This window comes from Panthera pardus, unplaced genomic scaffold, assembly GCF_024362965.1.
Source record: "Panthera pardus isolate Hobbes unplaced genomic scaffold, ASM2436296v1 HiC_scaffold_6, whole genome shotgun sequence".
Taxonomy (NCBI): Eukaryota; Metazoa; Chordata; class Mammalia; order Carnivora; family Felidae; genus Panthera; species Panthera pardus.
Window position 1 is genome coordinate 140160452 of NW_026526991.1, and position 25293 is coordinate 140185744.

General features: G+C 42.4%; 1 protein-coding gene across 3 annotated transcripts in view; it reads left to right on the forward strand.

The window, feature by feature from the left end:
• Nucleotides 1-25293, forward strand: part of LARP4B (La ribonucleoprotein 4B) — a 92434-nt gene that overhangs the window by 7251 nt on the left and 59890 nt on the right. For 2 of the 3 annotated variants that reach the window (XM_053895774.1, XM_019460921.2), the window contains exons 2-3: nucleotides 17802-17936; nucleotides 18579-18638. In XM_053895774.1, coding sequence (XP_053751749.1) covers nucleotides 17856-17936; nucleotides 18579-18638 — 141 coding nt within the window. In that variant the 5' untranslated portion in view covers nucleotides 17802-17855. Of the gene's footprint in view, nucleotides 1-17801; nucleotides 17937-18578; nucleotides 18639-25293 lie in introns of those variants that run through there. The other variant, XM_019460920.2, reaches the window with a different exon arrangement.

The following is a 25293-nucleotide window of genomic DNA, read 5'->3' on the forward strand; positions in this document are numbered from 1 at the left end:
GGGGAGGGGAGAGAGAGGAGCAGAGAGAGAGTGAGTGAGAGAGGGAGGGAGAATCCTAACAGGCTCTGCGCTGTCAGCACAGAGCCTGACGCAGGGCTTGAGCCCACGAATCCTGACCTGAGCTTACACTGAGAGTCAGATGCTTAACTGACTAAGCCACCCAGGCGCCCCAGCAGGAATTTTTTTTTTTAATTTTTTTTTTTTCAACGTTTTTTATTTATTTTTGGGACAGAGAGAGACAGAGCATGAACGGGGGAGGGGCAGAGAGAGAGGGAGACACAGAATCTGAAACAGGCTCCAGGCTCCGAGCCATCAGCCCAGAGCCTGACGCGGGGCTCGAACTCACAGACCGCGAGATCGTGACCTGGCTGAAGTCGGACGCTTAACCGACTGCGCCACCCAGGCGCCCCAGGAATTTTTAAAAGTAGACTTGAGGGACTTTGGACTTCGGCTCGAGTTGGGATCGGTTCATGAGTTCAAGCCCCACATTGGGCTACATGCTGTTGTTAGCACGTAATCCCGCTTTGGATCCTCTGTCCCCCTACCTCTCTCTGCCCCTACCCTGAGCACGCCCTCCGCCCCCCCCCCAACACAAATAAATAAACATTAAAAAAAAATAAAAGTAGACTCAAAATGCCTGTGGAAAGTTACCTTTTAAAAATCTAGACATGTAGAACGTAAACCATTTTCTCTTGTGTTTTTAGGAGGTAAAAACGTTCAAATGATAGTATGCTAGTTGTCATTTGGTGCAGAAGTTTATTGTAATAACTTTTTTGGATGAAACTTTTCCCTGGGATTGGAAGTTTTCATGTTCCTTTTTGATTAATATCTGAATCTTCAGTGATTCTTGTTTTCAGAATATAAAGCTGTTTCCGGTGTCTCTTCAGCAGGTCACTTGAGTACAGACCATCGTACAAAATGAGTAACTGATGAGTCAGCGGTATTTTCTTCTTCACACGTTACACGGCAGGGGCGGGGGGGGGGGGGGGCAGTCCGTGAGGACCAAAGGTCGAAATGAGTACAGTAGTTCACAGCAGTCTGTCTGTGCTTGCAGCTCTTCACACTTTTTTGTATATGTTGATGTGTTTTCATTTGTTTTGCTGCAATGATTACCTTTCAGGCCACCTCTGTGGGAGAGTTAACCCTAAGGGTGAATGGACCAGGAGGAGAAAATAGAATCGCCACAAAAAACTGCAGATTTTAAGTCTTTTGTGACCCCGTGAACCTCCACTTACCGGTGAAGTGTGTCCCTGCACACAGTGCCTTGAGGTCGTAAATGACCGTAAGTTTTAGTAGTTTCAGTCAAGACCAGGGACATTCTTGGCACTTTTCCTTTGAAGTTCAGGATATTGAGAGCGTGCTTGTCACTGTGGAGGTTTTTGATCTGTCAGCTCACTAAGTTTCGGGAAAATGCAAGATGACAGTTCAAGAGAAAAAGCTGCAGGTCAGGCATTGTCCCAGGATCATTAATGGCCCCTAATTGTATTACTAGGTGATTTTGTGAGCAGGGCTGGATCACTAACTTCCAGTTTACAATTTGGTGTGTCGGTGCAGTTAGGGAAGTGTATTGAAAATTTGTAAACCATATATTTACCAAGTGTTTAATAATATAGTACATCTGATCAGCCTAAATTCCGTTGCATGGAGAATTTTGTTTTCAGCACCGTTGTTCACTGTGGAGGTGGATGATGGGGAGGGAAGCCTCTGACAGTGTTCACATGGTGTCTGCATGTGAGCGGTGTAACACTTGGAAATAGGACGTTCCCCGAGACTCTTCTGTTATTAACTGAGATTTGGTAAGTAGTTTCTGATAAGCAGGTGTAGTCCTTGGGTTTTGGAGCTCCAAAGACTCAGCCTGAAGCCCAGGGGAGTGCAAAGTGAGCGGGAGTGCAAAGTGAGTGTGCAGGGCAGCTGGTCAGCAGGTGGCAGAGGGTGTGGTGCCTTTGCTGTCCTCCCTGAGCTCAGTCCTGCCTTGTGCTCCAGTTACAGAACTCCCGGAAGGTGGTCTCGAGGTACTCCCTTGATGGGGGGGTTTCACAAAAGAACTAAAGTTGGTGGGCGCGTTCGTTAACCTTTCGAATGCTACAGAACTTTAAGTTGGCGTTTTACGGGGTTTTTTTCTAAAGCAGAATCTTACAGCAGCTATTAAACTCTATTTTTTGAAACATAAAAAAAAAGCATTCATTTCAAGAAAATTAAAGGTGTTGTTCATCATTTTAGATAATTTAAACAACTTAGGAAGGCACTGACAGATCTTCCAATTTGTATCATATATTCAGATTGCAGTTAACATGTTGTCTTTGAGAAATTCATATAAATTCAGTGGTTTCCTTCCTGAACTGGCAGACAGTTGTAAACCTTGCTATCCAGGCTGCTGGTGCCGGGCTCCATATTCAGGCTTTGAAATTGTCACCACCTCTGTTCATACTCATCACCTTTTTGTAAAGAGGGCTCAGACTTGAGAGGAGGTGACTTAGGTGAGCACTGCCACCTCTCTTGGCCTTTAGTTTACCATGCTCAGCAACTGTTATTGCTTGCTTCCTGCTGTGTGCATAATGACTTCAGATTGGAACAGCCTGCAGCGTTCCTACAGGATGTGAGAAATGAATGCACACTGCCACAGTTCCTCACCCTCAGCAACGCGCATTTGGCTTGGGACTCGGAGTATCTAAAATCCTTGTTGTTTTTTGTTTTTTTTTTTAATTTGTTTTTCAGAACACCTGTTTCACTGTTTGGAAAACTGAGGCCTGGAGACAGTTTGTTTTATATCACACGATGAAGAGCAGAAAGTGGGGCCAATCTAGTTTCTTGCTTCCAAGTCCATTGCAAACAGGACCCAACTCTTGGAAATGTTAGGTGTCCTATGTACGCGTTAGGTCCAAGTAACCTGATACATTTGCAGCCTATGCCACACAGCATAGTTAAGCTTCAGAAGTGCTGGTTTGAAACAGAAAGTTTTAATAGTGCTCTGTACAGTGAGTATTACTAGGGTGAGGGGTACCTCATACCCCAAGACTGAGAGAAGTTCATTTATTTCACTGGACAGTAATTCAGAATTACTGGAGCTGATGCTGACTGATAGTTCGCTTGGAACTTTTACGGTGTTACGGTTACGGTGTTCACGTGTTGAATTATAATCCTAAATGGCCTTGGAGTCATGATCCAGTTATTTATAAAATGGAGATCGTATTGTGCTAGGATACATATCCTTTGGAATATCAAACTGAAAGATTATCTAGAGTAGTAGATATTTTTGAAATCACAACTGTAGAACTTAAATTCTTTTTTAAGTGTGGTATCCCTTTTGCAGGGAACACTTCGTGCTAGGTGGTATTCACTGTATTTTAATATCATCTGATTAGCATTGTCATGTTGGGAAATGTGAAAGCGTGTTCAGTTGCCATACCTGGCATTTGAGCCCTGGTCTTAGACTCTGGCTGCTCCTTTGTGAGTCACCGTGGCGCCCCTGTCTCCCCAGGTCCAGCCTCTGGCTCCCTAGTGATTAGTAATGACTGCGTTGGTTTAATCACACGCTGTGATGCACCTGCCCTAAACATGCTCACAGTAGGTAAGATGGGAGTGTCCAGCGTCACTACCTGGTCAATGGGGACTTGGGGTGCTGGGCGGGCCTCGAGCCTCTGCTCTTGACTCCTCCTCAGATGCCCAACCTGTTGTTCATCGGTGGACTGGAGGTGGTGTGGGGGGGGGGGGGGAGTTCCTTAAACTTCTGTGTCTGTGTTTAACATTTCTGGTATGTGTCTGTTTTTGCAGTGAAAGGACTCGGCTTACAGATTTTCAAAAAGATCTTTGACCTCCACATTCAATACAAAAAATTTTAGCATATGTTTGCCACTTAGGAACTTCTTCCTAAGAATAAAATAACTTGTTATTTTAATAATTAAATGTAATTTTTTATTGTCAGCATCGCTTTGTATTTGGCTCTCCTGGATGTTTAGATTCCACGTATACACATATGCACACATACATCCAGAATCTGAGAGCATCTGAGATGAAATGAAACCGAACCCACGATAATTTTGCCCCGACCTAAAAATACTACCATTTCCCACATTAACACATCATTTGTAGTCTGCAGCAACAGAGGCTTTTACTTGGAATCATCGTTTTAAAGACCAAAAATTTCTTCCTGCGTGTTTATTGCATGAAAGACACAGTGTGATTAAAACACGTATTTCCTGAGGTTTTACTCTGATAGGTACTGTGTCAGGAATATAGTGGCCGAGAAGATAGACGCGTTCCTGCCCTCCCAGCATGGGAGAGACAGCGTGCTCTTGACACGCTGCGCCGCTGGGCATGATGGGTTTGTAACCCAGGCAGTGGGAAGACGGAGAATGCCAAGCGCAGGCCTTCGGGGTGTGAACTGCAGGGTAGTAGATAGTTTCCTGTTTCAGGAACGTCGTTCTGTGAGGAATTGGTGGGGTTGGAGATGTGTAAGAAGTCAGGTAGTGATTTGGTTCCGAGATGGTGGTTATCGGTAATAGAGATGGGAAGATACAGGCTAATTTGAGAAGAAGAGGTTGAAAATGCATTGGTAGGTTTCTGGTTTGGGCAGGTGGGTAGATGATATGCTGTGTTTCGTTGAGATGGAGGGGTTGTCAGATTTGCTTTATTTCTCTTCAGGAGAAGGGTGGTGGGAATGGATTTTTGTAGACGATGGATTTTGGGGAGCCGATCACTTGCACTGACCTTCAGCCTGCAGTACTCACAGAGGTGGGAGAACACCCCCGGGCGTGGGGTGCGGGAGGAGCCCCTGGAGTCATCTGTGGGCCTTGCGGGGCTGGCGTGGGCTGCCCACTTCCTCTCCCCACCAGCTGGGTGGTGTGCTTTCAGGAGCCAGCTCAGGGTGTTCCCACGCGGGCTTAGGGCCCTCCGCTCCTTCCTGCAGTTGTAGGACATAACTAGTATGGGCTGGTACAGTAGTGTGGAAACACAGGCGCACGACTTTGAAAACTTTGGAGTGTCTCAATAAAAACAAATCACAAGGAAAACTGTTAGGTACATGGGTAAGACACTATAAAAATTGGAGAATATTCTAGAAGGACTGTGCTTTTCACACTTTGTAACTAAGTTGTACTTTAAAGAAACAAAGGGAAAGTCTTGGTGATGGGTTATGGATGTGGTTTAGGTGAGAGAGAAAGAAAAGAGGGTCTGGTGGACTGAATCAGTCTAAGGAGAAAGCCCAAGCCACGGAGCACACACGAGTTAAAGTGGTGAAGGGTTCACGTGTTGGTGTTTAGAATCGCCTGCTTGAATTCGCGGCTACTTCCGGTCACACAGGGCCAGAGCTTGTGTTGCGCTTAGTGCAGAGGAAGAGCATCCGTGGGGGTGAGAAGGGAGGGGGAAAAAAGGCTGAGAGTGGAAAGTATGATCCAGCTGCCTGGAGGCTGAGGAGGGAGAGTGCCCAGCACAGGCAGACCTCAGCAGCAAGCAGGTGATGGTCCATCTTCGCAGAGCTTGGAGAGCTTAGAGAGCTTCGCAAAGCTTGGACAGGCCCCCGGCCCCCTGGCTTTATCCTTCCTGTCCCTGCTTCTCTGACCTTTCGGCTCTTCCTCCCTTGCGCGTGCTCTGTCTTTGGAGACCACCTAGGCCAGGCGTGTTTGAACAGTGCTGGAGGAAGAAGGGAGGACGCAGGAAGAGAGGAGGGTCCCGAGCACAGATAAAGGACCAGCGCTCCCTTAGTTAGTATGTTTCTTCTCCAGATCTTCTTTGGGTGGAAACTGCTGACAAAAAGTCAGTTGTTTTCGTGAAGATTTTTTAAGTTGTGTTACGTTCAGGCTGTATTTGGGGTCCCTTGCTTTGACTTGTGAGGTCCGAATTCCTTTTTAAGTTTTTTTTTTTTCAGTTTATTGATTGATTGATTTAGCGTATGCAAACAGGGGTGGGGCAGAGAGAGAGGGAGATCGAGAATCCCAAGCAGGCTCCGTGATGTCATCGCAGAGCCTGATGCAGGGCCGGATCCTGCTAACTGAGATCATGACCTGAGCTGGAATCAAGAGATGACCCTTAACCGACTGAGCCACTGAGGCACCCCTGATTTTCAAGAGCTTGCGTAGGATTATAATTGTTGCAGGATATTTCATTCTCTGTCACCAAAGTGCTAAGAAATCTAGATCTGTTAGGAATACTAAATTTGAGAAAGGAGGGATGCACATTTATATAGGTCTTGAAATAAGGTGTATTTTATCACCACTTCTAAAGCTGTTAAATGGCTTTTAATTTTTAAGGAAGCTGGCTTGCCTATTCACATAACAAGATTTTAGAGAATGTCTATAGGACTGTAGTGAGCACTTGGGGAAGATAAGTTGCCATCTTTATCACTGCCATCTGTTGGATCAAACAGCTCTTTACTGATTTAGAGTCCTACAGACCCTTTGGAATGTTTTCATGACGTGCTGAATTTCATTCTTCGTTTGTAGAAACACTACACATTCAGGATGTTCTTGCTTTGTTTTGATTTATTGGTTAGCTGGTTGACACAGATCAGAAGTACCTTTTCCCAAGACAAAGCTTTTCCTTTAATTTAATGCCCTTGAAAGCTACGTGTCTGTTACAGAATGAAGATATTCTGTCCGTGTCGGGTGTACAGGTTTTTGTTGTGTTGGTTGTTTTGTTTTTAATGTTTATTTTTTTAACGTTTATTTATTTATTTTGAGATAGCACGCGTGCACAAGTGAGCAGAGGACAAATAGGGAGAGAGAGAATCCCAAGCAGGCTCTGTGCTAACATCCGGGATCTATCTCACAAACTGTGAAATCATGACGTGAGCTGAAATCAAGAGTCCAAAGCTTAACCAGCTGAGCCACCCAGGTGCCTCAGTTGTTTTTTTTTTAAACTAATTAAATTTATTTATTTATTACTTAATCACTTTATATATATAAATAGTTCTGGACTTTGGACAATTTTATCACCTTTAGTTCTGATTCTTTGGCGCCCTCCTAGGAATAATAAGCGTACTGCAGTCTGAGCAGCACAGGATTAAGTCAGCTCTGAGCCGCTTTCCAGCTCTGAATTCTGTTATTTGCTGAAATGCTGAGTTCTAAGGTTGCTCACCAACCCCCCCCCCCCCCCCATCTCACTTAACTAGCATCTGCTGTCAGTTGAAAAGCTGTAGTTATGGGACTATAAATTGGAAAGTAATAAAATGTGATCAGCAGTCTTTAAAGAAATGAAAGATTGATAAGGTTGAGGTGAAATAGAGACTTTTTCCTTTGAAAAGATTTGAAGCAATGTCCTATCCAGAGTTCGTTTATGAAGAGGACTTCTGGGTCTCTTGAAAGACTTTTTTATGATACTGAGTCTTGACTTTTCTTTGGTGCAGGTATATGCTGGTACTGCATTTTCGTCGGCGCTTTTTATGTTCAGCTGTAAATGAGAGAAAGTGAAGATTTTTATGGAGAGTGTGGGTAATCCCAAGAAAAGGATCCCATGTTCAAAATGAAGTTAACAAAACTGTGTCCTAAAGAAAGGGAGAACCACATATATGCCGTTTTCCTAGGGTAAAAATGAATTCTGAAAGATATTGAATGAAGCAGTTCTGCTGTTTGTCCGTAAGGTGATCATAGAATGAACTGCCAGCAGTAAGCTGTTTTTTCCTCCTCTGGACTCCAGATACGTTTTACTTGCTACCAGGAGGTTCATGTGTGGCTAAGAAGAGAGATGGCGTTCGGAGAGGTGCACCCCACCCAGCAGGTGGGTGCACCCCCCACAGTAGGTGGGCATGCCGATCCAAGGAGTGAGGGGCCTGAACGAGTCGGGAAGAGGGTGGGCTGGCCGCCTGGCCAGCTACTGTGGCAGCCCTGGCTGGCCGTGGCTGTGGTTTGCAACGTGGGAAACAGCTCCTACCTGAGAAAATGTTGATTACAGACAAGCGGAGGTCAGAATACATTCTAAACAGGCTGCACTCAGAACAACTTGCTTTTCAACTCTGGAATGGAGTATCTTTGTGAAAAATATTTCTTATATTTCGCTCCTTCCATTTTAGGTTACATGAAATAGGTTGCATCGTGTCCTGTGGAGGCAGCGGCGTTGGTGTGGAGGTTTCTGGTAGCGTTTAGGCAGGTGTGTGGATTAGTTGAGCTTGCGCCCTGGAAGGATATGCCCCATGTGGTGGGCACCCTTCCCATCTCGGTTCAGATGGGGGCGGGGCATGTAACTGCCTGAGGAGATGTTCCTCCACCGGAAGAGGAGTGACTCCTGGTCTGAGGAAGAGGTCACACTTTGAGGGCAGCTGGGCCCTGCCTCTAAGGGTATGACTGCCTGCCTGGGCTTTGCACCCTCCTTTGTAAAATGACCGTTCCAGTCGCGAGCAGAGTGAGAAGATGCGATCTTTAAATCTTCATATTGTTTCACTTGTGTCAAATAGTATTTAGGCTTCCTTATCACCAAGTGTTGGACTGCTTGGAGTTTGCAGAGATTTAATGTTTTAACCAGAGGGTTAATGAGATGACCTAAACTTTCTCTTTGTTTTGTATTGTATTTTAATGAAAATTTTAGCTAAAACGATCTTTTCAAATAATTGCCCTCTTCAGGGCGAGATAACATTCCATGAACCAATTTTAAGTCTTAAAGCTGGAAGGGACCTTTTTCATTGTGTGTGTGAAATTACTAAATAAGTTCTAAGTTAAAAGGAGTTAGTGGGAAAAAATTTAAATGTAACTTTTGGGGTATACTTCTTATGTAGATGCTTTTCCGATCCTGTCTGGGTAAGAAATAAGTGTGCCTTGTGTCTGATTTTCTGCCCCTTGAGCAGAATCAGATGGAAGTGTAAAAAAATGAGTCACCTTCCCCATTGCTGTCTCTCTCAGTAGAAGCGCAGGTGTGCACGTGCAAAAGGAAATTTAAAAAATTGATTTTGGGGCGCCTGGGTGGCTCAGTCGGTTGGGCGGCTGACTTCGGCTCAGGTCATGATCTCATGGTTTGTGGGTTCGAGCCCCGCGTCGGGCTCTGTGCTGACGGCTCAGAGCCTGGAGCCTGTTTCCGATTCTGTGTCTCCCTCTCTCTGACCCTCCCCCGTTCATGCTCTGTCTCTCTCTGTCTCAAAAATAAATAAAATGTTAAAAAAAAAAAAAATCTTAAAGCTAGCTTTAAAAAAAAAATTGATCTTGAAGCTTACTGGCAGCATCTGTTTAGGACTGTTCCCCTACTGGGTGCCAGTTTAAATGTGTAATTACGCAACTACTCTACTAAAGCTTGATTCCTTTCTTTCATTTGTCCGTGTCTTTGAGTGCCACAGTTACTGTGGGAAAACTATCTTGTAGATACTGAATCTGGAAAAAACAAAGAGTAACTGCTCTCCTGGAAGCAGGGTTCTGCTGCTCTATAAATGTTCCCACCTTTGAGCCTAAGGTTCAGTCGAGTATATGATCTCTGGAGATCTATGCTGTGGTAGGTACATAGACTAATGTGCTCTGAGCTGCTCACAAATTATTCTTCCCTGAGACAGAACATATAGTTTAAATATTATGTACAGAGTGATGCTGACAGCTGTGAGATAAACACAGTAATGCAGCCTGCAGCACAAGCCGAGTGAATGAGGAACTGTAATTCCTATCATGGTATTTCATTTTCTTACACCTCTATTTAGAGGTGTGCATACTGAGTCCCTAAAAGAAAGTTACTATTATTAACAAATGTCCTTCCAAATCCCAAAACATTGTGATGGTGCTTTAATGATTTGATTTAGCTTCTTTGACCATTTCTGTTTTTTCCACTGAGTTTATTTAGTTTCAGAGGTCTGATGGGTAAACTGTCTTTCTACATAGTATGTCTAGACATTGAAAGTAACAAATTCTGGCTTTTCTAATTGATTCTCAAAGGGATCATATAGTACTTAATTAGGGCAGTCTCTAAGGTTCTCAACAGCCCATTTTCCATATTTGGATAAAACTGTGTTTACTTATCCAGTTGAATATTCAGTCACTGTTTTTTGAAAAATAATCCAAACAGTTACGCGGGAGTTCTCAGAACACATGTCTGTGTCATAGCATCTTGTACTGTCCCTGGACTGCTTGCTCTCAGCCACAGACCAGAGGAGTTAGAAGAAAACTTAGCAAACTTGACTCCTCCCTCATTTTGTGGATGCAAATATAGAAATAGAGTGTTGACACAACACTGCAGCCAAACCATCTGTACTTGAGTGTTACTGACAATAGGAAGCTCTTGGAGGTAAATTGTAAGCCCTTGGGGGTAAAATTGTAACGTATCACTGGTGGGATATATATGAAAAATGTGGATTCCTAAAAGAGACTCAGGATGGTAGGAGAGAACCACAGGTGTGGTGAATGCTGTAAAGAACAGAAGGCTGTGGGTACATGAAGAAGGAATGAGAGAGGAAAGAGAAGGAGGCCTTCAATGAGAGAGGAGGATCCCAAGGTGAGGAGAAGAGAAATGGTGCAAAGAAAGACAGGGAAGTATTGAATGGCTGGGTGAAAATGGAGAATGGAGAGTGGTTTGTAGAACTGGAGACTTCCTTATTTCAGAACAATGTTTTTAGATTGAAAAAAGCTGTCTCCTCTGTGGCCCCCATATAGGAGAATCTCCTCTCCTATGAAATGTGTACATTTCAAGGCCAACTCATAAAGCAAAAAAAAAAAAAAATCTATATGCTTGAAAATTCCCCAGTAAGATGCAACATATCATCTCTCAACACGGCCAGCTTTTTTTTTGTTTTTTCTTGGCGTTGAATCAGATCACTGGTTTTATTGTATAAAAAGATGAAGTTAAATTTGGCTTATATTTGGGCACCATGTTGGTTTCTTAAAAAGTGCTTATTTTAAATATTAAAATCATTATGTGTGCACTGGGCAATATGAAGGTCACCATAGAAGGGGGGGAGAAGGAATGAAGACCAATGAAGGAAGCTGCAGGTACTTTGAGGTCCTGTCACAGTGGGGGCGCCCATTGGCATGGATTGACAGGGCGAGCTGCCTGCACCGCTGAATTTCCATACGGGCACGTAGATTTGAATAGCAGAAATTATGTGTGTGTATATGGACTAGCTCACTGGACTCAACTAGCTTGGTGACCTTGACTGAGTCATGTCTGAGCGCATTTTCCCAGGCTGCTAAGTGGGCATGAGAGCTAAGAAAATTGAGGTTGATTGAGTGACTTTGTGAAGCAATTAGACTAACCATTGCATGACACAGATCCAAATACTAATTCATTCCCTTTTTGGATTTCTGATCCACAGACAAATCATCTATGTTTACACACTACCCTTTTGTAACCAAGAAAAAAAATGTTCATGTTGTTCTGGAGTCAGGAAGTCTCCAGGTCTCTATCTTTATTTTGATTGTTGTAGAAATTATCAAATTCTCAAACTATGATTGTGTCATTGTTATTTGCAAATCCACTGAGGTATGCCAAGCACATGTATGAAGATAAAGTTCTTAACCTCTTCCAGTTTATTCCTTGGGTTATTTCCACTTTTTGGCTATTCCGCTATTTGAATATTCACGTGCAAGTTTTGGGGGTGATAAATGCTTTCAGTTCTCTTGGGGATATACCTAGGTGTGGGAATGCTGGCTTATGTGATGTCCTTGTGTTCAACATCCAAATGTTTGCCAAAGTGGCTGTGCCATTTTACATTCCCGCCAGCATTGTATTAAGATTCCAGTTCTCCACATCCTTGCCAACACTTGTTACTTGTCTTTTTGATTATAGCCATTCCAATGAGTTTGAAGTGGTATTTTGTATTTTGATTTGCATTTCCTAATGACTAATGATGTCGAGCATCTTTTCATGTACTTATCAGCCATTTGTATGTCTTTGGGAAAATGTCAATTCATACTCTGCCCATTTTTTACTTATTTGTCTCTTATAATTGAGTTTTAGGAACACATTCTTCTCTTTCTTTTTCTGTGTATATACACATATCCCTTATGAGATATAATTTGCAAATATTTTCAACTATTCTGTGGGCTGTCTTTTCAATTTGGTAGTGGTGTGCTTTGAAGCACAAAAGTTTTTAATTTTGATGAAGACCAATGTATTTTTAATTCTTTTGCTTGTGCTTTGGTGTCCTATGTAAGCAGGCATTGCCTGATCCAGGCTTAAGATGATTTACTCCTGTGGTTTCTTCTGAGTTTTATAATTCTAGCTCTTACATTTAGTTTAGTTGAGTGTAGTTTTGTTTTTTATTTTAGAGAGTATGTGAGCAGGGAAGGGGCAAAGAGAGAGAGACTCTTTTTTTTCTTTTTTTAAGTTTATTTTTTGAGACAAAAAAAGGGCAGAGGAGGGGCAGAGAAAGTGGGGAGGACAGAGGATCCAAAGCAGGCTCTGTGCTGAAAGCAGAAAGCCCAATGTGGGTCTCAAACTCATGAACCACGAGATCATGACCTGAGCCGAAGTTGGACACTTAACTGCTTGAGCCACCTGGGCACCCCATAGAGCGAGAGTGCGGCTCTTAAGCAGGCTGCATATTCAGCACGGGGCCCGACAGAGGACTCGATCCCATGACTCTGCGATCATGACCTCAGCCAAAATCAAGAGTGAGATACTCATCCAACTAAGCCCCCCGGGTGCCCCTAGGTTTTGTTTTTGTTTTAATTTATTTTTAAGGAATATCTGTGCATAATGTGGGGCTCAAGCTCATAACCCTGAGATCAACAGTCGCATGCTCCTCCAACTGAGCCAGCCAGGTGCCCCATATTTAGGTGTTTGATTCATTTGGAATTAGTTTTTATAGAGAGAGTGAGGTAAGGGCCCCACTCCATTCTTTTGCATGTGAATATCCAGTTGTCCCAGCACCATGTGTTGAAAAGGATTTTCTTTCCCCCATTGAATGGTCTTGGCACCCTTGTGAAAATTCACTGGCCATAAATGTGAGAGTTTATTTCTGGACACTTTAGGTTCTGTTGTTCTGTATGGCTCTCTTTATGTCAATACCACACTGTCTTAACTGCTGTAGTTTTGTGGTAAGTTTTGAAATCAGGAAGTGTGAGTCTTCCAGCTTGTTCTTTTCAAGATGATTTGGCTACTCTGGGTCCCTTGTATTTCCATAGGAATTTTAGGATCATCTCATCAATTTTTGCAAAAAAGGCAGGTGGGATTTTGATAGGGATTGCATGGATTCTGTAGACGTGCAGTGTTGCCATCCTAGGAATACCATGGCTTCCGGTCCGTGAACACAGGCTGTCTCCTGTCCATGGAAACCAGGCATCTGTACATAGCGCTCCTTTTGCCTTATATCAGTGGTTCTCAAACATTTTGGTCTTGGGACCTTTTTACAGTTCTAAATATTATTGAAGATCTTGAAGAACTTTTGTTTATGGGGCTTATCTGTATATTTGCATTAAAAATTACGACTCAGATTTAAAAAAATGTTTTTCTTTAACAATAATAGCAAAGCCATTACATGTAAAATAAATATCATTGCTTATGAAAAGGTAGCAATCTTTTCCAAAACAAAAAAATAATTTAATGAGGAGAATGGCATTGTTTTGTATTTTTATAAATCTCTTCAGTGTCTAATTTAATAGAATCTCAGGTTGCTTCTTCTGTGTTTCTGCATTTGATCTGTTAGTGATCTGTTATTTTGGTTGAAGGATGAGAAGGAAATCTGACCTCACACGGATGAATAGCTGGAACGGTGAGGAGTGTGTTAACAGTCCCTTCCCATAACCTTGACTCTTCTCCTTTGTAACCACACCAGAACTCCACGGCAGTTTGCGAGCAGACAAAGGCAAACAGCATCTTGGAGTTGTTGTGACAATTGGTATGATCTGAAGGCCCCTGGGAAGGTCTCTGGGACCCCTGACAGGCACAGGCCACCCTCTGAGACCCCCTGTCTTAGAGAACAAGACTGAGTTGTGAATTTTCACAAAAAAATGGTGTGACAGCTGATTGGCATTTTTATTAATCTGTATTGACAACCCACTGGGAAGGGTCCTGGTTGCTTTTCCTGCCGATCAGTACTTCTGTTGTTGGAAAGGTACCGCATGGGGGGCTCTGAACTGTTCGATGCTTGCTTGGTAAACACAGCACCAGCAAGCCGGATGAGTTTCATTAAGCATGTGTGATTATAAAACAGTAAGGTATTTGGAAAATTGAGACTACAGAAATGAAACAACGTAAGACACTATCCTGGTGTTTTAACTCTTGGTCATACATTGTTAGTCATCTAGTGTATTACTTTTAAATATTCACAAAGTCAGCTGTGTGAATTTTTAAAACATACTTGTAATTATACTGTCCACAGTCTCATATCCTGCTTATTTAACCTAAGGTAATCTCTGAATCTTTTAAATAGTTGAAATATATTGTGTTAGTTTCTGCTTTTCTGTATTTTTCTTTATTTTTTTATTTTTATTTTTTTTGCTAAAGCTAAACATTGTTCATGAGATAGTTTACATATTTTTGTATTAGTGCAGATTTTAAACAACAGTAAGTGTGTGAAGTTTCAGATGGATATTGGTAACTATGTCCTAATTAGATTTTTCTTTTTACTTTTCATTACAGAATACTTTAACCACGGAAGTAGAGAGGGCAGGCGGTATAGCAGTCCTTAGTGCACCCGTCATCCAGTTCTAGCTGTTAGCCACTTGCTGCATTCTTGCATTTTTGTTTTGTGTTGTCTCTTAAATTTACCAAAACAGTTTTTAGCATATTTTAAAGCAAATTCCGGATATATAATTGTACCCATAGTCTTTTAGTTTGTATATCTCACAGATAAGACTTTTCCACCGCCACACCACCTGGATTGCACTCAACAGAATTAATAATCATTCTATAATATCCTTTATTACCTAGGCAACATTCAATTTTTCCTGTCAAAAATGTCATTCTAGAGTTAATTTATTTCAGTCTCGTTACAGTTCTCACATAAGGTTATTTTGGTTAAAGCTTTTGTATTTCGTAGCAATAAAAATCTCTTCCATTTTTTCATGTCGTAGATTTCGTGCAGAAATGAGGTCATCTGTCTTCTAGAATGCCCCACATTTTAGATTTAGCTAATGGCTTTGTGTTGGTGTTATTTAACGTGTATCGCCCCAGAATTTCCTTTAAATTGGGAGTCAGATCTAGAGGTTTGATTAACTGAAGGTTCTTTTTTTTGGCAAGAATACTTCATAAACGGTGCTCTTTGCTCACACCAAGAAGAGTGTAACAGCTGGTTGTTACACTTTCAGTCATGAGATTGAAAAGTGGCTTCAGTGTCCGTCCGATCTAGCCATTATAAAGTTTTCTGTCAGCTCTCTGCCCGATTTCAGCAGACGTCGATGGTAATTGCCTTCGTTATTTCATTAGATGTTGCATTATTGTGATTTTCTACTTCAGTCGTTCCCCGCTTATTAGTGGTGCTTCCTGCGTAGAGAGCAGCTCGCCCTGCTCAGCTCTTCGGTTATGCCGCTGCCATCCTCCAAGGAAGGCGGGCTGACGGTTGTTTGCCTTTAGGAATCTTCAGGAGAATGAGTTGGAATCCTGACAGTCTCCGCAGGTGACCAGCGTGGTGGTATTTTGAACTGTCGTGGATCCTAACGTGTTTGTTACCTGTTCATTCTTTTTGCTCCGCACGTTGTCTGTGTGTGGCCGTGAGAGCCCTTCACGCTTGGAAAGTGAAGAGGAAAGATGAGGAGAGGCTGAGGAGTTGTCACAGTGTGGAGGAGACGAGAAGTCACACCTAAATGCGATGTCGGGTCCTGGATGGGACCCCGGAGCCCTTAACAAATGTTTAATTATGAAACAGACATTTCTGGTATATGGGAAAAGGATTCTTTAGAAATAGATCTGAGAGGACCGTACCGTCCCAAGTGTTTAATAAGATTGATAAAATTTCCAGGTGTAGCCTTGACAGATGAAATTTAAAATGTCCGGCTAGCATAGAGACCACGAGATAGGAGGAAGGGCCCTTTGGTGTCGTCTTTCTGCTTTTCCACGGCGACAGGTGAAATCCAACCAAGGAAATCACTCCTTTTGTTTGGCTCTGGAAGGCCGTTGTGAAGGCTGCCTCTGGACACTGTCACCACTTCAGACCGCTAGGTCTGGGGCCGGCACAGGCTTTGCTTTGGTGGCACCTTCCCCCACCCTGTCCCCAGCCTTCTAGTCCAGCCCCGAGACCTGCATTCTGGCCATTTCTGGAGGCAGTCGTTGAGGCCTCAGGACGGCTGTGGTCTCACAATGGGTGCCTGGGAGGCTTGTTCTCTGCTGGAGCTGTCATCAGTGCTGCCCTGCCAAACCGTCTTCTGGATTGAAACATTCGACCAAGTCTGGTTGTAATGCTGTGTGCCTTCTGTGCTGCCCACACAGGAACCCCTGTTTCCGGGTGTAGGGCCTGAGGAAAGCTGTGTGTGCTGGCTGGGTTGGTAACGAAGAGGTGGACTGGTGTGGCGTCAGGATCACTGGTTCGTGGCTGGGGCGCCTGGGACAGACCGGGCCTGCCGTGCTGTCGTCCCAGGACACTGCCACGACTTCCTTTCTTTCCTTTTGTTGTGGAGCGTTGCCAGCATGCATGGGCACACTGGACCGGGAGGCACATATTTCTGACTGGAAAAAAAATGGAGGTAGTAGATGTAATAAAGGATTCTTTGTAATTGAATTCCCCTCCCCCCCCCATTTATCTATCTTACCTTGTTTTTAACCAAACATTTTTTCTTTAAGAATCTTAGAAATCCAGCAGTTAATATGGTAAAGCATCTACAGTACTTTCTGTGACTTGTCAGTCTGGTTACCGTCCTGTGTCTTTATTTTTTGGATTTGATGTTTCGTGAGAGTCGATGTAGTTTCTATTACAGTTTCACAAGTATTACAAACTATTACACTTCAACCTTTGTCATTCATCCTGTATTTTGGAAAATACTGACCTTTCTGAAATGGATTTGTCCCAAGCATTTCTTCTCTTTGGGTAGTTGATACTGCCAAACCTGCCTAATAGCACGGAAGTGATTTTGTGCTTCTGATGATAGAGTTGACCAGTGCTTGAGATCGCCTTTGATCATCAGATTGTTTCATTATAACAAGCGTTTTGAGAAGTTCATAAGCTGGTTATTGAGAGAAGGGAGCGCCATCGCCATCATGGAAACCAAAAACCTGCATGGTCACCTCGTGAGACCGATAGCTAGCTTTTAAGTCTCTGTATCTGACATGTGGATGCTGTGTTTTCAGAAGTGCCTGAGAGATATGGGGATTAAATCCAGTCCTTGGGGTGCTGTGAGGCGGTGGAGGTCAGGCCTGGCTGTCTGGGAACCCTGGTTCTCAGACTGATCTGATGAAATCATGGGTATTGTGGTCCCGCCTCATGGACCAGAGTTACTGTGTACGCCGTTCGGGAACATCAAAGGAGATACGTTGTTTGAAGTTCAGGGTCTAGCTGTTGAGCTGAGCCGGAAAGGCTGCTAGCTTCACAACTCTGGTCCTGCTGTCTGGAGGTGCTTTTCCATTGGTGTGGGATTCCTTTTCAACTGCTTATTGTTCAGTTCTTGATAACTGTTGTCCTGGAAGAAAATGAGATTGATGGTGCTAGTCAGAAATGATACGTACATATAAATTTGGGATTCATCAGATCACAAATGGGAGTTCTGTTAGTTTTGTAATTTTCCGTTTTTAAAAAAATGGTTTTGTGGGCGTCAGTGGGTTTGTATGTGTTAGCACATGATTTCTAGTCTTGGTATATTCTTGGCTTAGTACAAAGGTGTAAATCGCCGGCAGATTTCTTTGAATTGCTTAGACTCCAGAGGGATAAGCACATGAAAACCTGAGGGTTTGCAGACTTCCTAGTCACTTAATTGTAAGAACCCCTGGTGTTCCGTACTTCCAGTTACTAATGTGCTGTCTTTGTCGTTCCACAGCATCCTTCGCTGGCCACTCAGCTTCTCCCAGTGCGGCCACCAAGTAAACAGCTCATGACTTCTGATCAGGACACTAAGGTCGTGGCTGAACCGCAGGGCCAGCGAGTCCAGGAAGGGAAAGACAGCGCTCATCTGGTGAGTGCGGGTCGAGGCCAGAATTGGCCTGATGTCTTCCTCTCCTCTTCTGATAACAGATGCTCCGTTGGATTTCAGAAGTAAATCAAAGTAGTAACTCTGGCATATCTTATAAGCTAAATATAGGAGTTATATTCTGAATCAGTTTATGGGTAGCTTAGTAGAGGAAGCTGTAAGTACTTAGGTGATAGAGAAAACAAATAGCTTTAGACACTTAGAGCTTTTGGATTTTAAATTCCTAAGAAAAATGCAGTGATTTATAAATACTTTAATAACATTGTACCTATTGTACTGGTATGTATGTAAAGAATTAATTTAAAGAATGTATTTAAAGAATTAATTATAAATTTTTTATTTTGATTGTTTTTGTTTATTTTAAGATTTTATCATGTCAAGCAAAAAACAGATTTTTCTTAATTTTCCCCACTGAAGTTATAAGGAATTTTAATTACGGTGGTCAGGCAGAATTTTAAGATATTTTAAGTTTCAAGGCTCCTACCTCTTTCTGAATATCTCACTGAATTTCTTTGTCATGTAAAAATGTGTTTTCCTCAGTGGGTTTTGTTTTTGCTAAATCACTGTGGTTTGAAAATGCTGCTTTATATCGTAGTGATGGTGTGTTTGCTGTTTTCAATTTTACAGATGAATGGTCCCATATCTCAAACCACTTCTCAGACCAGCTCCATCCCAGCTTTGAGTCAGGTAATTCAGTTCTGAGATCAGTCACTGTGGAGGCCCACAGATACTGCCTCACAACAAATATTTATTGTAACAGAATTAGAAAACGTTGATGTTTCCCAAGAAAGGGGGATGAAGTGGGGGAGAGACCCACATGGGTTGGAAGTGTTCAGTACCGTACGTCCTCATCTGGCTTGTGTGTGTGTGCTGTGTGTATAGTTCTAGACGCAGTGTGCCCTGTGTTCATTGAGTGTCAGAGACTCATCACATTGTTTTTAGTGTTCACTGATAATCTGCTGAATGTATATGATTAGCTCTACATTTTGAAACCTGTGTTTTTTAAAGTACACAAGTTACAGTAAGCTTTTAGTAAGAAAAATTGTTTCACATTTTAGTTGTGGTTAATGAAAGAATAAGGAAATGGAGATCCATTGGTTTTTAAGTCTTGCTTTAATCTCCTGTGCCTGTGTCAGGTGTGTTTGGAGCCATGCTACACTTAGCTTGGCAGTCGTCCAAGTGATCTTATAAACCAGGCACAATTTAAAAAAGAAAAGGAAAACTTTTAAAGTAATGTTATAAACTTTATAGTAAACTTCATTTATTTCCCCAAACTATAAGCAGTTCATGTAGAAATTGAAGGAGACTGGATTGCTGATTTACTTTTAATAAGGTAGAATTTTTAAAAATGAAAGATACCCTCCAAAATATTATTTCATTGTTGTTATGAAATATAGAGTTTTTTCGTATATTGTATTGATGTTTTAAATGAATTCTATGATGTTTTAAGTAATTAAAATTCTAAATTTAAGACCTTTAGTTGTCTAAGGGAAATTATACAGAAATCATTAAAAAAAATTTTTTTTTTAGAACTAATCTCCCTCCTTCCCATGGTTGATTTACAGTCCAACATAATATTCAGATAGATATCTTTTTAAAACGTATTGCAGGACTAAAAATTAGATTTTGGCTTCTATGAGGTTTTTTTGCCTGTTTTTTCACTTGGTTGGTAAGTATTGAGACAAGACCTATCTAGAAAAGAATGGAAACTCTTGAGCCAGAACTCAGCATTTCATTTCTGTGCAGAAATAATTTGCAACTAGTACTGCTTCACTTATGTTCTTTGTCATTTTTAAGAGTTAACGCCTTATAAAGACATGTGGCAAGTTCTTGGTCCAGCCCTGATTAGTATTCAGGACCCCCGGTGTCCCTTGGGCAGATCCCGTCTCTGATCTGAGGTTTTGTAAAGTGGATATGTTGCTTACCAGTGTTAACAGGGTGTTGCACACTTAGGTTTTCACAGTGTTGCAGGATTTTTTACCACAATACCTGGGATTCATTGTCTCGCCACTTTGAAGAATGAAGAGGTGGACTCAAAATGAGCAGCAGGCCCAAGTTTATTAGAGTAGAACATCAGAAAGGAAGAATAGTAGGAAAGCTCTCTTTACGGAGAGGGGGCTTTTCCAAATGCCCGTGACTCTAGGCAAGGGTCCTCGCTTTAGAAGGTTCTGGTCTCCCTTCCCTTCCCCCTTGTTCCTTCTCAGGTCCCATCCTTATTGGCTTGGCAGCTCTGGGTGCTGGGTTGTCCCTGCCGATGGTCTCGATGCAGTTGAGTGAGGAGTCAGGCGGGTCATGCTTCCCCTATATAACATAAGTTTTATGAGCCACTTTTTTGAGTTCGGCATTTTGATTGTCAAATTCCTGAGGGGACCCTGAGGTGGTGGTGGTGGTGTCTGTTACACTCTGAAGAGGGACCTTTTGCCTGACAGGGTTGGCCCTAGTCAGACACTCCCAGCATTGTTCCAAGAAAGGTGTGTCCCCATCCAGGGACCTCAGGTCCTCATCTTTCCCTCTCTGCCTACTTATCCTATCTTTTTCGTGTCCTTAACAGAATCCTTAAATACTGGAGCTGGAAGGTGCCATAAGGGACATCTGGGCTTACAGCATGTGTGTCCTTTAATAAAGCTTTATTTATAACAAGCTTGAGCGTCTTTACAGAAAATAAGAGTGCACACATTTTTATGTAGCTGTAATCAGCATACATCAATTTCACCCATTTTCCCACAGGGCATGATTTCATCTGTGTGTCTCCTTGTACCCGGTGTCGTATATTTTCTTTACATTACGGTGCCATTCTTCCTTTAGCCATTTGGTTTCTGCGGCATTTGTACGGTTACTTCTTTCCCGTTACTCTAGATGGCGTTGCTCTGAAAGCTTTCTGGCTGCCATTCTTCATGGTGCACCTGAGTGTGTGCATGTGGTGGCGGGTTTAGTGGCTGCAGATGTTGATGCTCGGTAGTCTGCAGTCATTTCGATTGCTGAGTGAGCATGTGTCACAGTCTCTGGAAGGTTCAGTCTTTCCCCCGAGTTGGTGTGAGTAGGAGAATTGCCGTAGTGATGGCCAAATAAACGTCTGAACAATTCAGGAGCAGCTTTGCGTTTAGCCGGTGGTAACACTAATCGTATTTATTATACAGCTCCTTCCTCCTCCTCCCCCCCAAAATAAAACCTTACTGAGAAGTAACTATTTACTACAGCCCTAGCTAATCAGCGAGCATCAGAAATTGATCTTTGACAAAAGGAAGCTGAGACCCAAAGAGGCTTAAGTCATTTCCTCAAGATTTCTCAACTGCAGAGTGGCAGAACCATGATTTGAACCCAGGCAACTGGCTTCAGAGTCCAAATCCAAAGATACTTCCTCTTTGGCATCTGTTATCTCATTGAAAAAGAGAAACATGGAAAATAATACCCCAGACAAAATCCGTCTCTTTGCCACGTGGCACAATTTGCATTGTTTCTGAGTGGATGAAATTACTTGGAATAAAAATGGAGGATTTTAGGCGGGGAATAGTGTGACTTACCTTTTAGGAAGATTGTTTTGGCCTCATTACATTTTTATATATTATGGGTTGCAGTGAGTCGAGCATGGAAGCAAAGAAAGCAAATAAACTACTAAGGAATGAAAGTTTGTAAGTGATGGTGGTGGGTCAGACTAGGAACGAGTGGATTTCAAATTTATTTCGGAAGTGGGTTCAACCATACCAAGTTATGGATTGGATGTAGAGGTTGGGGTGAGGAAAAGATAAACCAGGGGTCATTGAGCAACTTGATGGATGGCATTTTCATTTTTTTTGAGATGGAAAAAACTGGAGAAGTAAAGGTTTGTGGAGAGCAAATCCTCTTGTTAGAAATTAAAGCAAGCAGTGAAGTGGGCAGGTGGGGCCAGGTGGACCTCAGTAGAGAGGTTAGCGCTTGAGATGTAATTTGAAGTAGACAAATAGATGTTTTATTTTATAAGTTTATTGTATAGAAAAGACGGTTAAAACTACTGTAAATATGGGGAGGCTCAGGTGGCTCAGTTGGTTGAGTGTCCAACTCTTGATTTCAGCTCAGGTCATGATCTCATGGTTCATGAGATCGAGCCCCAAGTTGGACTGTGCACTGAGCATGGAGTCTGCTTCATGGGGATTCTCTCTCCCCCTCTCATGATCCTCCCCTACTCTCAAAAATAAATGAATAAACTTAAAAAGTAGTGTAAATATGGATTAAGGGTATACAGTTGAAAAGTAACCAAATTATTGTTTGTAATAGAGTCAAATCCAGTCCTCCCCCCCCCCCCCCCATAATTTTTGCCTATCCTGATGGTTTTTATGTCCTGCAAGGGCATTCTTGGCTATAACTTTTCTCTTCATTGATTCATCCTTTTCTAATCATCTGTATTACTTATGTATTTGATTATATTTTAAGAAGTTATTCTTCATGTTATTAAAAATTTTTTTTAATGTGTTTGCTCTTGGGAGTTTTAAGACACATAAGGACATGAACTGTGTAACGTACTTCATTGATACTTTGCAAGGCATACTTTACTTAAATTGAAAAGTTTCATTAGCATCAACATGGCATAATTGACAGTTTAGTCATTTATTCTACAAACTTACCTTTATATGTATCATCTATATATCTTTCTGCTTACCATAGGGATTACATATAACATCAAAAGTTACAACTGTCTAGTTTAAATTGATTTCTCCTTAACCTCAATAGCACACAGAAACTACTTCTGTCAAGTTCTCTCCCTCCCTTATGTTACTGGTACCACACATTTCATCTTTGTCACTATGCCCAACAATATCGATTGATAGTTTTAATCCTGAAGAAAATAAAAAGTGAAGCTGTAAGGCAGAATGGCAGTGATCCTGGCTCTTGTGCCTGTTCTTGTTTCTCCTTCACCAGAGAGCTCTGCGTCTTCTAGAATCTCCAGTTCCTGTGTCCTGTGTTTTCACTGCAGCCCGAAGGACTCCTTTGGCTTTTCCTCCAGGGCAGACCTGCTGTGAACAAACTACTTCAACTTTTGTTTATCTGGGAATGTCTTAATTTCTTCTTCGGTTTTGAGGAGATTTGCTGGATAAGGACTTCTCAATGGACAGTGTTTTCTGTCCGCACTTGATCACCCACTGCCTTTCTTCCTGCAAGGTTTCTCGTGCTAAATTGGCTAACATTCTTATTGAGGACCTCTTGTACTTGACAAGGAGTTTTTTCTTGCTGCTTTAAAGATTCTTTGTGTTTTGACAGTGTGATTGTAATGTGTCTTGGTACGGGTCTCTTTGGGTTTATTCTGCTTTATGTTTGTTGAGATTTGGGATTTGTAAATTCCTGTACTTCATCAAATTTGGGAAGTTTTGGCCACTGTTCCTTCAAATGCTCTCTTGCCCTTCCTCTCTTGCCCCCACCATGGGGCCCCCACAGTACGTGTGTTGGACCTCTGGTTGGTGTCTCATAAATCCTTCAGGCTCCACTAATTTCCTCTTTTTTCTTTTGCTCCTTTAGATAATTCCGTTTGTCCCCTGTTCAGATTTGTTGATTCTTTTGCCAAGTCTGCTGTTGAACCCCTCTAGTGAATTTTTCAGTTCAGTGATTGTACCGTTCAGCTCCAGAATATTTGTTTGCTTTTTTTTTTTTTTTTTTTTTAATAAATCTCTCTCTGTTGATACTCCTGTTTTGTTCCTATATTGTCTTATTGGTTAACTTTAGTTCCTTGTCCGTGTTTTTCCTCAGCTCTTTGGGCATATTTAAGATGATTATGTTTTTATTTGCTTGCTTTAAATATTTAGAGAGTGGGAGAGCATGCTTGTGTGTGTGAGTGGGTGAGGGGCAGAGAGAGATGAAAGAGAGAATCTTCAGCAGGCTTCATGAGCAGTGTGGAGCCCAACATGGGGCTTGATCTTAGGACCCTGGTATCATGGCCTGAGCCGAAATCAAGAATCAGATGCTCAACTGACTGAGCCACCCAGGCGCCCTTAAGATGATTGTTGTTTTTTTTGAAAAAAATGTTTTAATGTTATTTTTGAGAAAGAGAGAGAGGGAGGCAAAGAATACAAAGCAGGCTCCAGGCTCTGAGCTGTCAGCCACAGCGCCCGACATGGGGCTTAAACTCACTGACTGTGAGATCATGACCTGAGCTGAAGTCCAACACTTAACCAACTGAGCCACCCAGGCACCCCAAGATGATTGTTTTAAAGTCTGTGGAATAAATCCCTTGTCTGAGCTTTCTCAGGGACAGTGAATTCTGTTCCTTTGAATGAGCCATGTTTTCCTGTTTCTTTGCATGCCTTGTGATTTTTTGTTGTTCTTGCTGAGAATTGGGTGTTTGATTTTATTTATTTTTAAATGTTTATTTTTGAGAGACAGAGACAGCACAAGCAGGTGAGACACACACACACACACACACACACACACACACACACACACACACACACAGAGGGAGAGAGAGAGAGAGAGAGAGACATAGATTCCAAAGCAGATTCTAGGCTCTGAGCTGTCAGCACAGAGCCTGATGTGGGGCCCAGACCAACGAACTGCGAGATCATGACCTGAGCTGAAGCCAAACGCCTAACTGACTGAGCCACCCAGGCACTCCTGATTTTATTTATAATGTGTATGACGTCTCACTGTTTTGAGACTTTTCCAAACTAATTTGGAGAGACTATATGTGTTCGCTGAAGTCTCTGTTCCTTTAACTTGTGTTCAGCTAATATTTTGACAGATTTCCTTTAATACCATGAACTGAAACAGACCAGACACCTTCTTCCCCCTCCAAAACAAGAGAGAGAATACAGTTACCCTTCCCAGTCTTCATACTGCCTCTGTTCTGAGACAGTTCGTCACTGAGTAGTTCAGCTTGGTTGGAGACTAGGGATCAACCTGAGGTGAAAGCCTAAGGTCTTCTCAGGACTTTTTTTGAGCTTATGTCTTGACTGGACATGGCTTTCAGAATTTCCCATGTACATGGCTGCTTTTGATTGCCCTGATTTCCCAAAGAGTTGCACCCTAGTCTTTTTGAGCTTCACGTGGTTTCTGGTTGTGTCTCCACCGGTAACCCCTTGCCCCAGGGGGGTGTGATTTTGAAGCTGCCTTACAGCTTTTATGAGCATTGCCTGCCACTTCCCATTTGTGTTCTGAGTTATGTGAGGCAGGGAAAACTCCAGCTAGGATTGAACACATGTACACACTAATTTGCAGATAAGGTTTTACTCTGTTCCCTCTGCAGAGTTCCGGCGGGGTGGGGTCTGGAGCCCCCTAGACCAAGACCACTCCATGCCACAGAAATGCCTACCATGTGGAGGAGAGCATTCTCTCTCTCTCTCTCTCTCTCTCTCTCTCTCTCTCTTTTTCTCCTTCCTTT